The 15,822-nt window shown below is 39.1% G+C and overlaps 1 protein-coding gene across 10 annotated transcripts in view; it reads right to left on the bottom strand.

The window, feature by feature from the left end:
* Window positions 1-1,566: 1,566 nt before the first annotated feature.
* The window catches only part of PHLDB2 (pleckstrin homology like domain family B member 2), a 73,244-nt gene continuing 58,988 nt past the window's right edge, over window positions 1,567-15,822 (bottom strand). For 7 of the 10 annotated variants that reach the window (XM_081859612.1, XM_081859616.1, XM_081859617.1 and 4 more), the window contains 8 exons: window positions 15,686-15,785; window positions 10,919-10,954; window positions 10,023-10,230; window positions 9,516-9,606; window positions 8,627-8,773; window positions 7,357-7,576; window positions 5,873-5,958; window positions 1,567-4,854 (listed from right to left, as the gene is read on the bottom strand). In XM_081859612.1, the coding sequence (XP_081715738.1) occupies window positions 4,714-4,854; window positions 5,873-5,958; window positions 7,357-7,576; window positions 8,627-8,773; window positions 9,516-9,606; window positions 10,023-10,230; window positions 10,919-10,954; window positions 15,686-15,785 (1,029 nt within the window). In that variant the 3' untranslated portion in view covers window positions 1,567-4,713. The remainder of the gene's footprint in view (window positions 4,855-5,872; window positions 5,959-7,356; window positions 7,577-8,626; window positions 8,774-9,515; window positions 9,607-10,022; window positions 10,231-10,918; window positions 10,955-15,685; window positions 15,786-15,822) is intronic. The other 3 variants (XM_081859615.1, XM_081859618.1, XM_081859620.1) reach the window with 1 other exon arrangement.

Here is a 15,822-nt window from a genome sequence, read left to right as displayed (position 1 = left end):
TTGGCCCTGTCGTCTGCTTGCTTGCTTGCTTGCTTGCTCTGAGGCCGCCTCAGCTCCCAGCACCCCTGGCCAGCCCCAGAGGCACCATTCAGCTGGGGAGCTTGTAGCTGGGGCTGCTGCAACAAAAAGCCATGCAAGCCTTTGGGAGGCAGAGACGAGAGGGCATCAGAAGAAGGAGAGAAGGAAAGAGGGACAGAGGTCAGGGTTGCTCAAGGCACCCCTGACCATCCTTCAAGGCACCCCAGGTTGAAAACCACTGAATTAGGTGACTGAAGACTGTGTCTTGAACGGTCTTAGTCTTTCCATGTTCCCATACCCACAATCAATGAATGGGGATTTAAAATAGATTCAAGGTTTTCAGCCTGATTCTACCCAGACATGTACCTTACGTCCTACTCTGTTCAAGAGGGCTTGGGGCCTAGAACAGGAGTGGAGAACCTGGGAGTTTAATGCAGCTCTCCCGTCTAGTCCTCAAGTTACAGGTTCTCCTTACCCACACTATCTGGCTGGCCCTGTCGTTTATTTTTTATTGGGTTTTTTTGCTGGTCACAATGTGTGTCCTTGAACTCTGTTAATGGATGGCAGATAGAGTGGGACGTGTAGAAACTAGCCTTCTGTAGAAAAGTAAAATATGTTTTTAGTACTCCACCAAGTTTTGCTTCTGGTCCCACCCAACTGCAGCTCCCCAGAAGGTGTACCCCAAAGGGAATACAGCCCCCAGGCTGAAGAAATGTTCCCCGCTCTCGTTGTAGGAAATGTGGTTAGGATTGCATGAGCTGAGCAGCATGAGCATATAGGGTGTGATCAGCCTTGTAAACATGGCCAGAAAAGTTATGTATCCCGCAGCAAATCTTGATACAGTGGTGCCTCGCAAGACGAAATTAATTCGTTCCGCGAGTTTTTTCGTCTTGCGATTTTTTCGTCTTGCGAAGCACGGACTTTGGAAAAGCTTCAAAAATCACCAAAGTCTTCAAAAACCTCAAAAAAGGCTACCACACCGCGTGCTATGAGTTGCTCCTCGAAGTGAATGCACGGTTTTAAGAAAAAGGAAACAAACTTGCAAGCCCATAGGGAAATCCGTCTTGCGAAGCAACTCAAAAAACAAAAAACTCTTTCGTTTTGCGAGTTTTTCGTCTTTCGAGGCATTCGTCTTGCGAGGTACCACTGTAGTCTGCTAAGGGCTGGGGAGCTCACCATGCCTGGTGCATGCAAACAGAAGTCCTAGCACTGAGCTAAAGACCTTCAGGGCTGCACACTGATTAAAGCTTCCTGCTGTAAGAAACGAGACATATTGTTTGAAAATAAAAGATCGGGTATTTTCAAACATTTATTTGAATGTTATTACAACATGGAAGATACAAAAAGATTAGAAAACCTGTAAAACGATATAGAAGTAAAATCAAAATACATGACAAAAATTATATAACCCAATGCCACTCATTTCTGGAATTTATCCTCAAACATTGCAAACATCATTTGTTTTTATTTATGGGAATTCCTATACTGCTTAATTTTTATTTTTTTAAAAACCATCTAAGCTGTTTATCAAGTCTTCTTTTTTTAAAAAAGAGGATTTTAATGAGGCTTTGTGATAAGAGACCCTTTCTTTCTATTCACAATGAATATCATTTATACTGCATTCCTGAAAAATCACTTACATCACAGGAGATTGAAACTTTAATCAAACTTAAGCAAATGTAGCCTTAAACCATGCTTGTCAGGCTGCAAGTCAGAGGTGGGGGAATTCAGGCCAGGAAGCCCTTGGAGGGACTATGCAGGCCACGCCCCCTCCACAGGCCACACCCCTCACCACTCCTGTGCCACACCCTCCTGGAGTGTTTTTGCCTCTGTTAATGCCTCTTGTTTGCCTGGATGGTGAGCTGTGTGGGCTGCTTTTGTAGAAACCTCTTGCAGGGCTGTAATGTAGCCTACTGAAAAATGTTCAGTTTCATTCAGTGCTCCGCCCACTTTGCCTCTGCCCCACCCACCATTGTCATGTGGTCCCCAGTAGGCTGGGGAGCAATGGAATAGGGCCCTCATCTTGAGAAAGGTTCTCTAACCCTACTGCAAGCACACTTAGATGTAATTTTTCAGGACTGTGGCATTTGTGAACTATTGTAACCACATTATTGGCTATACCATATTGTGTGATTTTTTTAAACAAAAACAAAAAAACAGCTCTTTTCATGCAGGATATATTTAAACTTAAACCACTTTTGCGAGTGTGATTTATTATCTATATTTTTCTTGAACAGAAACAATGATTTTCATTTCCTACATTAAAAAGCATATGGCACTTACAAATTCAGATTATTAAAAGAGAATATCAAACACAGATTTGAACTTAAAAATTCAATCATTCATCTGAACACAATATTCAAGGATTAAAATGTGTCTTTTAATGGAAAAGATCTTCAAGGAATATATAATTTTTATGAGAAGAGATACAGTAATCCCTTCAATTACACAAAAACTTCAGACTTTCTTGGGCGAATGCTGTGTAGCAGCCACCTTCAGACTATTGAACTTTAACTGATCCACTGGGTCTAAAACAGTTTTCCATATCACCATAGGAAGCTGTCTTATAGAAAATTAAGACCATTTGACCACCTAGTCCAGTACTGTCTATCAATCTGACTGACAGCAGCTCCTTAGGGCCTCAGGTAGAAGCCTTTTTACATCACCTGCCTGAACCTTTTTAGTTGGAGAGGACATGGATTGAAACGGGCTTTTGGCACTCAAAACATCTTTTCTACCACTGATCTACAATCTCCCATATCAGTTGCTTAGAGATCACAGGGCACAAAAAATACTGTATTCACTGTATTTGGGCTAAAGGGAAATGTATTATATTTTTTTTACATTTCTTGTATATTTAGTTTGTAAGAAAGTTTCAAGTATGCAGGGGGAAAAATAATAATTTGTTACATTTGCATATTGTCCTTCATCCGCAGATCTCAGGGCGGTTCACAAAATAAAATACTTGTCTTGGGGCTAATTCACTCTTTCACTTGTCCCGTATTTCAATCAAACTATATACCGATGGATTCATCCAGGTCCAAGAACTTTTATTGTTTCATGGCTGTGCCTTGGGAAAATCCGATCTTACCCACTGAATCAGAAGCTTGGTGAGCAAAATCTCTCTTCAGCTTTTTCACGCAACTGGTAAGGTCCAATTCAGCGGGCAAAATCCGATTTTTGAAAGGGAAACTGCGGAATGGCGAGAAAAGCCCTCAGACCTGGGAGAATTAATAGGTACACAATACGATCAAAATACAGGTCAAATGAAAGTGTGAGTACAAATGCATGTGGTAACTGATGACATAAGGCTGTGATGGCACCCTGGCGGGTTGAATTGGGAGCGTAGCAGTAAGACAAATGGGCAGTGGAACTAGCAGCAGCTGCGTTGTTTATCATGCAGAGTAAGCTTACATGGCTTCTATTCAGGCACTGAAACATAGCTGCTGGTCCTAGTGAAATGCGATAGAAATACTCCTATCCTTCTTCACCACCAGTACATATAAAATTCTGGTCAGATTGAAGGAGTCTGGTTGATGACTGGTCTCATGTGTGCCCAAGAAAATTGCCCCAGCTTCTTGTTTCTGTCAACCAACCCTCAGAGGGTATTCAGTTACGCTGAAATCTGTCACAGTCTTTATGCGAAAGGGTTGAAATCTGTGAACTTTTCCAATGCGAATACAGGGCATTCCCTAACCCATCTGTGGGCTGATTGTATATCCCCTATATGAGGACCTGGGTATTCTGAACAAAGATTTCTCTGTAGCTATATACAACAAAATCTTGCATTTGGGAAAAATTTCTGCCTTGGGGGGATGCTAAAACCACCAACACATAATTTTATAGTCTTGGCTTTTTAGCTGCAGTTCTTAGCTCTATCAATATTCTTTACCCACAAAATTCTTTCTTCAGTTTTAGCAGGCAGAATGTCGTAATGTTGCAAGAACTTAAATAATAGCCATTGATACTGAAGAAATGAAGGACATGAACCTCTCTACATTCAGATTTTCAGCTGATACTGCCCTTTTAGTGAAATGAGTGGTGTTTGGAAGTTACTCAATTCATGTACAGTATTTCTGCTCAGTATTTTCAAAAGAACAAGGTAATGGTAATATTTTGAAACGCCCCAATAATATTTATGAAGTGTTTTAATGCTTTTCCATCACATGAAAGCTAAATCTCATTATACAGTGTGAATCTTTGGTTCTGCAGTAAACTAAGACAAAAACATCACACACTGTAGTTTTAAAAATTTGTTATAAAACCTATAAGGAAATTAAAATTATACAGAATTTTTGTGCATTAAATACAGACATCATACCTTTCCCTTTCATTTCTTAATAGTGAAATACTGATGAGTATATTAACACTTTTATGCTATGAAGTTTCTTTTTATTAGGAAATTTTGCAGGAAATTGCCAAAGAATCTCTGTACCAGGCTTATGGCGATCTGATTATCCATTTTGGAGCACTACAATCTTTTAAGCAGCTTTTCTTTTCTTCTGCTATGTCAGTGATTAACAAATCTAAGAATTAATGTTCCCGTACACAGCATGTGTTCCGTTTCTGACCTGTGGCTTCTTGTTTTTGTGTGTGACTTGTACAACGTGATTAAATATGGCTTCTCCCCACCTTCCCCCAATGTGAGGCTGTTTATTGCATTATGCCCTGCCAAAGAAACTTTGCCCCATTTTACTATAACATGAAGTGGGTATAGCCTTCTGCTCCTGTAACTATTACATCCATCCATATCCGCATAGCTTCTGGTGTGGGGGCCACCATGTAATATATTCTGTCATGTGTCTTAACGCTGAAAGTAAGCAATGGATTAGGACTCTGGAAGGAAAGAAAAAAAGAATACATAAAGTCAATTGCATAATACAACCTGTGTGCTGCAGAGTAAGTTTACATGCATTAGAAGTTCAGGTCTTAACTTAGTAAGCTGAAATATGAACGAGCCCGTGGCCATCCGCAGAGACCTTTCGTGCAAGCTAGGATACAGACCAGTAGATTTTCCATTAGTCCAGGGAGTACAACTGCCATCATCCCTAACCACTGGCCATGCTGATGGAAGCCGGAATCAAAAAATTTGGATACCCACAGTTTAGCCACTCATTTAATAGCCGCATTTACCTGGTTTGGTCAAACTGGGAAGCTATAGGTTATAGAAGACATCTTGGTTGCTGTGCCCGCATGTGCAAAGGGGCTGAAAAGACGTGTTTGTATATCAATTTACTAAGTTGGTGAGTGTTACCGATTCTGATTCTCTGCCTTCCACAGATGACAGTAGGACAGGAGTGCAGGATTTTTGAATCTTAACTGTTGTAGGCAAGGGAATTTCCACAGGCACAGCTTTTCTCCCACCTGACAGACTTCACCTGTCAAAATTTTCTCTTCTGCCCAACTATGAAAGTTCTGTGAATTCCGTTCTTTGCATCTGTGCAGTGGGAACTAGACATATCTTCAAGTTTTCCGTGCCATGGCCTGCAAGTTTTCACTACTCCTCCTTAAAAGCCACTTAAAAAACTGTAAAAGCACTTGGTGAATTTTTGAAGGAGCACTGAAACAGTATACTGACAGTATACTTACTGAAATGACAACTCAGCTTGACTTGATTTATCACACACATGATAATGAGTAGTAGTGGGATTTCTAGCATCAAAATCATGTGTCTCACTTTTTCTGTCCGTTGTATTACTGTACATACTTGAAAAATTTAAAGTGGTGTTTTACATCAAAAAATCTTGGCAGCAAATAAGTGTTTTTACTAAAACTAGGTTCTGACCCACTTTAGGCACTATGATACTTTCAAAGAGTAAATAAGTATATATTTATAGGAAAACATTTTTTTTACCTTATTAGCATTCTTTAGGTGATCATAATAGACTTCTTCAATGGCTTGAAAATAAATTACTCCTTTTAACTTGGTTTCGTGTTTGTCTACAATAAGGAAAAGAAAAGTTGAAACTAATACCCCACCATAGGGATTGAAGGATCAACCTATACAACATGTTTTGCCAACAACAATAGAAGTTTTTAAAAAAGTTTGTTTATTTATTAACTATTCCAGGAAAACCTCTACTTCTTTCTTCACTTAGATTACCTTTATTGTAGCACACAAATTCAGAGTGTACATGAAAGGGAAATATAGGTACAGTACTTCTTATCTGAGTGCTTTGTAAAGAAGAACAAAGCATATGCAGGCACATATACACATATACAAAACTGTATCCATGGAGCCTGGCAAAGACAGGGCCAGCACAGGGTCAGCTGCATCCTGAGAAAGCCATGCAACCAGCAGGTGACAGCAAGGGGCATAATCTGCCTCTGCTGTGCCAACCTGGTAGCTGGTACAGTGATGGAGCATTTCTTCCTGCGCTCTCATCTTCTGCCCTGGTTGGCATAAGCAGTTGGGCTGTGGCTGTGGTGCTAGCTGTGCCACTCCATAAAGCCCAGCCACAGGTTAGGATTATGCATACATTCCTTCTTCGTATGCAGGTGTCCATCGACTCACATCCAGTGGAGCTGTGGGCACGCTATTAGCATCAGCAGAGTATCAGCAAGAAGCGATTGTAGGTATTTGGCATCGCAAAAGCTTCTTTATTTACAGCAGATCAAAACAACAAACATGGCTGAGTGTGAGCAGCAGCTTCACACATGTCTTCTCTGTCCGAAAGCAGAGAACAAAGAGAGAAAGTACAAAAGCAGATAAAACGGAAATACAGTGTCTGAATTCTGTTCCCACACTCCTAAGACTATGGAATGTAAACAGTGGATCGCGAGATCCAACAGCAATGAGAGAATGAAATTACTAACAAGGATTGTAGTCTATATGTGGTGGAGACAGCAACCCAAATCATTACAGTCGTACCTCGGAAGTTGAACACCTTGCAACTTGAACGTTTTGACTCCCGAACGCCGCAAATCCAGAAGTGAGTGTTCTGGTTTTCGAACGTTCTTTGGAACCCAAACGTCCGATGCGGGTTCCGCGGGTTCCAGTTGGCTAATCCTTGGTTTCCGAATGTTTTTGAAGTCGAACAAACTTCTGGAACGGATTCTGTTCAACTTCTGAGGTACAACTGTTTTACCAAGAGTTAAGTCCCACTGGTGAAAGTTCCAAACAAATAGGATGACTCAGTTTGCTAAGAAGAGATTTACCTGCATGTCTTTATCTGAGTCATGTGACTAGAAGCATCAGAGCATTAGGAAGCTCCGTGAGTTATTACAAGATAAAATGTAAACGGGTAAGATTAGGCAAGCAACAAGTAACTTAAATTACAAGTAGCAGCACTGATGTAACTTAATAGACAAACCATAGGAAGGCTCCATACAACTTACCTGCATAATAAGAAAATGTTCTCTTGTTCCTATCAAACACAAACCATCGCTTCTTCCAGGTTTTAATTTTCCCTCCCATCTTAATAAGAAAACCTCGGCAGGTCTTCTCTGTGAGTGAGACATGGTAACAGGTCTCTATATTGTGCCCTGCTGTCTCTATGTGGCTGCGTAGATCAAAATCTTCCTTTCTGACAGGTAAATAGCGAGTCAAAGGGCGAGACTAATGGGAACAGCAAAAAATAAATTTAAAAAATCAGTATTTTTCCTTTCTTCGCTTATATATAAAATATATATTTCAGGTGCATTCAACACCTGAAATAAAGTACCCAAATCTGAAACTTACACTTTTTATTGCACACTTACACACAGAGTGCTTAGTCACAACCTTAGAAACCAAATGTCAACAGCCCTCGTGATATATAATCTCAGTCTAAATTATGTGACAAAGGCATCAATTTCATACATTACATTTTGAAGGCGTACATACCCCTCACATATTTTAAGTGCACATTTAAATATGTGAAGTTGAAATAGATAAATGTGTTCCAGTTACAGATAGGTAGCCGTGTTGGTCTGCCATGGTCAAAACAAAATAAAAAAATTCCTTCCAGTAGCACCTTAAAGACCAACTGAGTTAGTTCTAGGTATGAGCTTTCGTGTGCATGCACAAGAAGTGTGCATGCACACGAAAGCTCATACCTAGAACTAACTCAGTTGGTCTTTAAGGTGCTACTGGAAGGAATTTTTTTAGATAAATGTGTGTTTTCTCAACCTTTAGGTGAGTGCCATAGTACTGAAGAGAACTGGAAGGGAGGAGAGAGTGTCTGCTTTTTACAAAAGAGTAAGGAAACATCTGACCACAGATCTCTGTCACTTTGTCTAGTTTGGTATTCAGTATTTACCCTGGGAGATAAAGGAATGACAGGTAGCACAGTGACCTCTGCTGGCTATATATTACCAGCAGCCTAGTTTTAAGTTAACTGCATCTGTCTCATTCTAGAAAGGCTTAATATAATTTCAAAGTCTGTGTGCTTACACAGTGGCTGATCCAGGGGAGAGGGAAAGACACGACCAGAGTGGGTGGCCCTCACAGCAGTCACTCATAACCCAATTGCTTTCACAGGCCTAAAAAAAGTTGGCACAGCCCCTGCTTTAAACCTTGGGACACAAGGCCTGTCACAAGTGAGAATCCATAGTGTCTTGCTTGCAATTGAGCTGACCTCCCATCTCTTAATATTTGTCTTCCCATTCAGTGCCTGCATTTTCTTACCTGCGACCTTTGCTTTTCACGTATCTTAACTTCTTTTTCAATTAGTTTTTGTCGCTGGCTAGTTTCTTCTTGCAGTCTTTTTTCTAGCTGCTCCCTGCGACGCTTTTCTTCTTCCAGCGCTCTTTTTTTAGCTTCCATTTCTCGTTCCTAAAAGCCACCCCACCAACATTGTATTAGAAATGTGTTAGTTTAAAAACAACAACACAAAAACCCCAACCCTATTAAATACACATCAAGCTCAAACTCATTCCCTACCAATTCATTCATCGGTGTGCCAGTTCTACAGTATTGTACTGCCTGATGGCAAATCCTAACTAAACTCTTGTTCTAATGACACAAACATGACACAAACAAATATATTATTACTACCCACCCACCTTGTGTCTAAGATATGCCCGTAAAAATGAGACTATGAAATAATGCTGGAACCGAACATAAATATAAATGATGAGGCCTTGGCACAGAATGAAAAGTAAATATTTTTGCCTCAGGGTCAAGGGTTTTACTTTTTAATTATTTCAGTTAACGCCTGTGTCTAGAAGTTTTCAAATAACAACATGTGGCATATTTTCAATCACTCAGCTATAATAAACAGAGGCTGATGAAAACATCTACTGCCCACAGTGGCTACATTCATTATGCTAAGGATAGGAGTATCTGTTTTGTTTAGAACATGGAATCTCTGTACTATACTGAGTATTTATTAGGCAGAACCACAAAATATTTTTATATTTGTGGCAAGTGGATAAAATTGTAATTTTAAAAGGGACTGAAGCAGGAGCAAAGAAATAACTCAAAACGAATTCTGTGAAAACGGAACCCTTTCAAACCCCTGCTGGGGATACAAAGTCAATTTGTACTATAACAATGTTTGCTAATGTTAGATTACCCTGGATTCAAGTAATCGAGTCTTTTCAGCATGAGCTTGTTTCAAAAGTCTTTCCATTTCTTCTATTCTTGCAACATTTGAAGTACTGGCACTAGTAAAGAAGAGAGAAAAGAGAGTCTGACTTTCAGAAAACAGTTCTGTATTAGAGATGTAATTCAGTCTTTTTGTTGATAAGTTTGGATACAAGATCTGTGTATACTCTGGTTACCTTAACATGTGCAGAGAACTAGACACAAACTCAGTGCAAACAATATATGTAAGACTATGAAATTACCTGTAGCAAAAGTACAGGTGATAAGTGCAACTTCTGCTCTATCAGTGAAACTATCTATGCATGTACATGCCTGAAAAATACTGTTTCGTATGACCCTCTGCAATCCACTAAATGGGGACTAAGGGTGCCTTTAGAAATAATGTTAGGATGCTGGATAAGCCCTTAAACTGCATATATTTTTTAAAAAAACAATATTTTTAAAGTGTCAAATTTACTGGGAAAAAATTATTTACCTGGAGATATTATCTGGGGAGCAGGCAGAAATGCTGGTCTCCATACTGTCAGAACTGTCTAAGCTTAGAGTATCAAAGGCATGGTCCTTGAAATTATGATCAGGATAATGGAAGGCGTTCAGATACACATTCGATTCAGAAGCAGTTCTGCTGTAGAACTGGGGAGATTTCTGGATTTGATCTTCACAAATATGTTGGTTGTTATAACCTAGAATGAGAAGCAGAAAAATATGAGTTAATTTTCCTACCTTTTGTATTTTTAAAAATATTTTTTTTTAAAAAAGAGAAGCGTTTTGAACACTGCTGTATTCTAACCGGGATCGAAGCACTGCAAATGTTTATTACAACCATCTTTCTTAGTAAAACAGCAGCTAATTGGATTATGTATCTGACATATTTCTGATCAGTATTCTAGTATATGTCTTTTGTCAGTCTTTGTCTCTTTTTGTAAAATGAGATTTCAGATTACAGGGTTGTCCATCTGGACAACATATCTGCAACACTGTTTGCTAAATAAAGGTGTGCAAGCAGACAAATACTATGTGTAAGTTACTGGCTGAAAAATGATTTATTGGTTGGCTTCATATGTATATCTTATTGGTCCTTATTCTGATGGGATCTGATAATTTTAGCTTTTGTATTGCTGAGTTCCTCTTTTTGTATGTTTTTTATCGTTGTAAGCAGCCTTGGATAGGTCTGGAAAGGTGACCTAGAAATATTTTGTAAGAAATAAATAAATCACATTGGAATAGTTTGTAACACACATAATTTGATACAAAGCCAATACCAGTATGACATGTAACTTAAAGGCAAGCATTAATGCACATGAAGCTTTCATTGTTAGAACACTGGAGAAAATTAGGAGGATACAACTTGCAACAATGGATAAAAATTACCTTTAATACTTGCACTTTTGGAATGATTAATTGCTCCTTAATTTTTTTGTAAGAGAGAGAGAGAGAGAAGAAAAGAGAAGAAAAGAGAAATTACTATCATTTTGCCATTTGGGGAATTTGGGTTAAAAATCCAGATGAGAGCATTTAAAAGTACTGACTGCTTTTAGCTAGCAAATCAGTTGCATTCTTACTTTAATTCCTCTGAGTATCAATTTAAATTAGTTTGCCATATGACAGCTCTGGACACTTTCAAAACACAAACTAAAGCATATGCTTTGTTCTCACTATGAAAAAATAAGGTAAAATTATTCCTTCCTTAATTATTGCCGAAGAACAAATGCAACTCTTAAGACCACGCACCATCGTTATTTAGGTACTGGAGTTACAGATGAGTTACAGATTCTTATTGGCAAACCATAGAACTCTACATTCTTTTTTCTTCCCATACAGAAGAATACATACAACTTAATTTTTTCCTCCTCAGTGCCTACATTCCTAAATAACTGAATTAAACTCTGGGTTCAGTGGAAAGGGAAGACATCAGAAGGAATTGTGAGTCCTGAGTCGGTGAGCATTGAGGCTCACTGTTGTTGCAGCATGCCAACACTAACCACTATTTTGGAAAAAGGCGCACGTGCACACACACACACATCCTTTAAAAACTATTGCACATGCATGTCCATAGCCATAACTTTCATGTTTTAGAGGCTCTGGGCTGTGGTCTGGTGCTGACACCAGTATGCCGGTGGAAAAGAGTGTATCCCACCTGCTCCTATAGCATGGGTAGGCAAACTAAGGCCCGGAGGCCGGATCCGGCCCACTCACTTTCTAAATCCGGCCTGCAGATGGTCCAGGAATCAGCATATTTTTACATGAGTAGAATGTGTCCTTTTATTTAAAATACACCTCTGGGTTTTTTGTGGGGCATAGGAATTCATTCTTTTTTCTCTCTCTTTGAAATATAGTCTGGCCCCCCACAAGGTCTGAGGGACAGTGGACCGGCCCCTTGCTGAAAAAGTTTGCTGACCCCTGTCCGATAGACTCATGTTGAATGTTGTGCAGGGAAAGGACCTCTTGGCAGCCCATTAAGAACTGAAGGAGAAAAAATGAGGGTTGTGCTACAGGGACTAAACAAACAAAAAAGCAGATAGAAATGTTGAGTAGTAGGAGAGAGAATGTAATGAAGTGGATCTGGGGAAAATAAATTTTGGAGGGGAAAATGCATCTGGAACTTGCGAGGAAGTGACGCCATTATCTTGTTTGTCTGTAGCATCTAGCGTTTAAAGATATACATCTTTGCCCTATTTTGCTATTCCCTTTGAATTCAGCTAATCCATTTAAAAAAGCTATGAGCTGTAGTGACCATTACATACTTGGTTATAGCAAATTCAATATATTAATTTTGCATTGGTGAAAAAGTAATACATATGTGTAACACTATTTGGTGCAATCAGCTGAACTGGCTTTTCTGTTTGTCTCAGCAAACATTGGAAGTCTTGAGCGCAGGAGGGAAGAGTTATTCATAACATGTAGCATCGCAGCACTGTGGCACGTGTTTGGTCAGGGGTGGGCATTTTTGGGATGGGAGGAATTATTTTGGAGGTTTGTTCCGCCTCCAACAGCATTTAGCTGTTTAGGAGTGCTGCAGACACTTAAGCACCAAAGATACACTACTAAATCTGAAGTTATTAATCCAGAGGAAAACTACAGCATTCAGTTTAGTTTAGCTTTAATCCAGGAAGACATGCAAGACTACATCTGATAGAAAAGCAAACTGGGTTAAAGGTTTTTAGAGGTAAACAGGAAAAAAAAGATTACTAGAAGTACACAGAAAAGAAGCAAAAATAAATTTTAAAAAGCAATGCCAGTTATTGAAATGATATTATAATAACTTTTTTGAATGCAATCTATGTTGCAATCACAATTATTCATTTCAAAGGTTTTGTTTTTTAATAAGGAACACAGTCAAGTAAACATAAATTCTTCAAAATACCCCCTTTTTATTATTTTGGATCAGTGTTATACAGACCAGTCTACTTCTCCTATGTGCTGCAAACACGAATAATTTGTCACATCTTTCTGAAGTTGCCAACCCAGAAAACATGGAGATGTCCAACTTTATTGTCAATGTTTTGTTCCATTGCTGCTTCTTTATTATGCTCGATAATCTTTTTGCATCCTTCAGCACAGAAGAGCAGTAAAGACTCATGTGTTACAGAAAAGCAGGATGCTACACAATTTTGTGGGTTAGCACGTTTTCTAAAACTGGTTGGCGCTGCTGTACTGCCAAGTGTGTGAACAGAATCTTGAATCTGTGAATTCTCTTATTTATTTTCATGCAACTCCTCTGTTGCTGACATATGAACCAGATTGACTCTGAAGAAACATCAGGTTTATAGTCAGCAGCAGAGGAATTGCATGAAAATAAATATTTGAGACTAGACAATACAGAAGGAATCAGGTGGTTAACCTTTACAGTATTGTGTTTCATTTCAAGTTTCATTTGCAAATCCAAGCTGGCAGCAGCAGCAGTGGGCAAAGTTTATCTTCAAACATTCATTCTTTAAAGCCCTCTTCAGGTGTTTTCCAACATGAGATTGTATCTTATAATGGGGATCGTGGAGCTATGCTGTCTCCATTGTCTCATCCCCTGCCATTCACATGTTGGGGGATTGACTGCAATGGGGAAGCTTGCTGAAAATGCAGTTAAGCTCTCTCCGTGATGTGGAACCCTGACTCCACAGGGTTCTAGATCATGCAAGTCTTCACACATGCAGCAGACTTCTCCATTGCAGACATTTCCCCATCACATAGATAGGCAGACAAAATGGTAGAAGCCAGGCTGCTTGCACATGAATGTAGCTTGAAGGGAGCTACAAAAATCACCACAACCACCAGGAAAAAAATTAAAGGAACTTTAGAATTTCCACATTTGCTGGTTCTGAATGACTTGATGGTGTCCCTTTTTTCTGTGACAACCACAAAAGCAAACATATACAGCCACACAAAGAACATTCCTCATACCTTTTCTGCTTTTTCCTGATTTAAATAAGACATAAAAAAATAAAAAAGTGTTATGCTATAGACATTTAAAAGCAGGATAAAATAATTAGATAGGCTAAAAAGAGCTACAAGCACAGAATGCAGACATGGCAAAGATAAGCTGGCTAATCTATGTATTGGGGCACAGTTTTATTTAGTACAGTTTATTCTGGGCTACAGTCCTATTTGAACTTAATTTCAAATAAATGCACATGTGCTTGTTATAAGAAATAATTTTAAAGTTACCTAGCTCTCTTGGGAGAACACATCACAATCTAAAAGTCTGAATTACTTTTAATAATTTTAAGCATCAGTTTTTTGGTTGCAATCCTACAGGCCTTTACCAGGAATAAATTCCATGTTTAGGATTACACTTCTTGATTACTGCTGCATATGTGAAGAGCCCAATTCACCTTGCCTTAGTCCACAGACAAAAAGGCAGCTGCAGAAATAAAGGCTTCTAAGGTTATGAAGTCCCATTTGCCTTTATGTAGTTCTCTTTAGGTCCCTTTAATGTGCATTAGCATAGTAGTAATGCTGCAATCATCTGAATGGTTGCAGAAGATTCACAGCTAAGAAACAGGGTTTCTCCATTAATAGTTTAGTTCAGGGATGGGGAAACAGTAGCTCCAGTTGCTATTGGAATACAGCTGCCATCGTCCCTGACCATTGGTTGTGCCAGCTGAGGCTGATGGGAGTTGGAGTCCGACAGCATCTGGGTTAGTCCAAATATTAATCAATCACCAACTCATAAAAATTTGCTTAGCCAATAGTTTCTGTAGTAGGTAATTAATGTCAAATGAAGACTCATTAAGACTCAACACAAGTACTGCAGTAGTTATCTTAAGCATTAAGAAAGAAGAAGTTACTACTGTCGTACCTTGGTTTTCAAACAGCTTAGTTCTCAAACGTTTTGGCTCCCAAACGCTGCAATCAGAAGCCACACTTTGGTTTCTGAACGTTTTGGAAGTCGAATGGACTTCCGGAACAGATTCCATTCAACTTCCAAGGTACGACTGTACAAGCATTTTGGGGCATCTAATGGACCAGTCGTAATGAAGGAAAAGGTATTTAAGGTCCAAGCTGTCACTTTAAATTGCTTTATATTATGCAATATAAATGCATTATATAATGTGCACATTGTAGTGCACAGGGACTGGATATGCACAAATCGTCCCACACAATAGACTGAACAAACACATCTTAGGTAAGAGCATCAGGCTCTGGAAGGCTGGTACGCTCAAGGACCAGTCAGAATAACATTCAAGATCAAGAACCATGAAGTTTCACGGGATTATCCGTTTTCTAAACAGGGTGCCCGGCTTTTAATCAGTCTAAAGCTATAATTCTATGCACAGCTCAATCCTAAGCATATTCAAGTCCTACTATATTCAAGGAGGCTTCCTTCTGAGCAGACACAAATAAGGTTGCACTGGGAAAGATATTGCCCACTTGTTGAGAGTATTATGCACACACTTATGCAAGAACAGAGTGGTTTGTGTATAAAATAATTCAAATAGAATCATGCCATTTCCCATTTTGGTGTGCAATCAATAATTATATTAAGAAAACTTAATTAATCTAAGACTCAAAAAAGCATTGCAGCTGAATGAATGCATTTTCCACTTATCAAATTAAAAAGAAAATCTGATTAGTGTGAAATGGGATTTCCTTTTCAATGGCATTGTGTTGCAGTGTATGAGGATAATTTTTGAACAGCCTTACCTTTATGCATCCTCCTTGGTTCAGACTCTTTGGTCATAGTTCCCAAACAATGAGGAAGTACGCTGCCACAGCTGTTGCTTTGTCCAAGTGGAGGATGACCCTGCATAAAACAATAGTGATTAGTATTCACAAATATC

Source organism: Podarcis erhardii, assembly GCF_964252035.2.
Source record: "Podarcis erhardii genome assembly, chromosome: 4".
Lineage (NCBI taxonomy): Eukaryota > Metazoa > Chordata > Lepidosauria > Squamata > Lacertidae > Podarcis > Podarcis erhardii.
The sequence above is the reverse complement of the archived record's forward strand: the minus strand, read 5'-3'. Positions and strand labels throughout refer to the sequence as shown.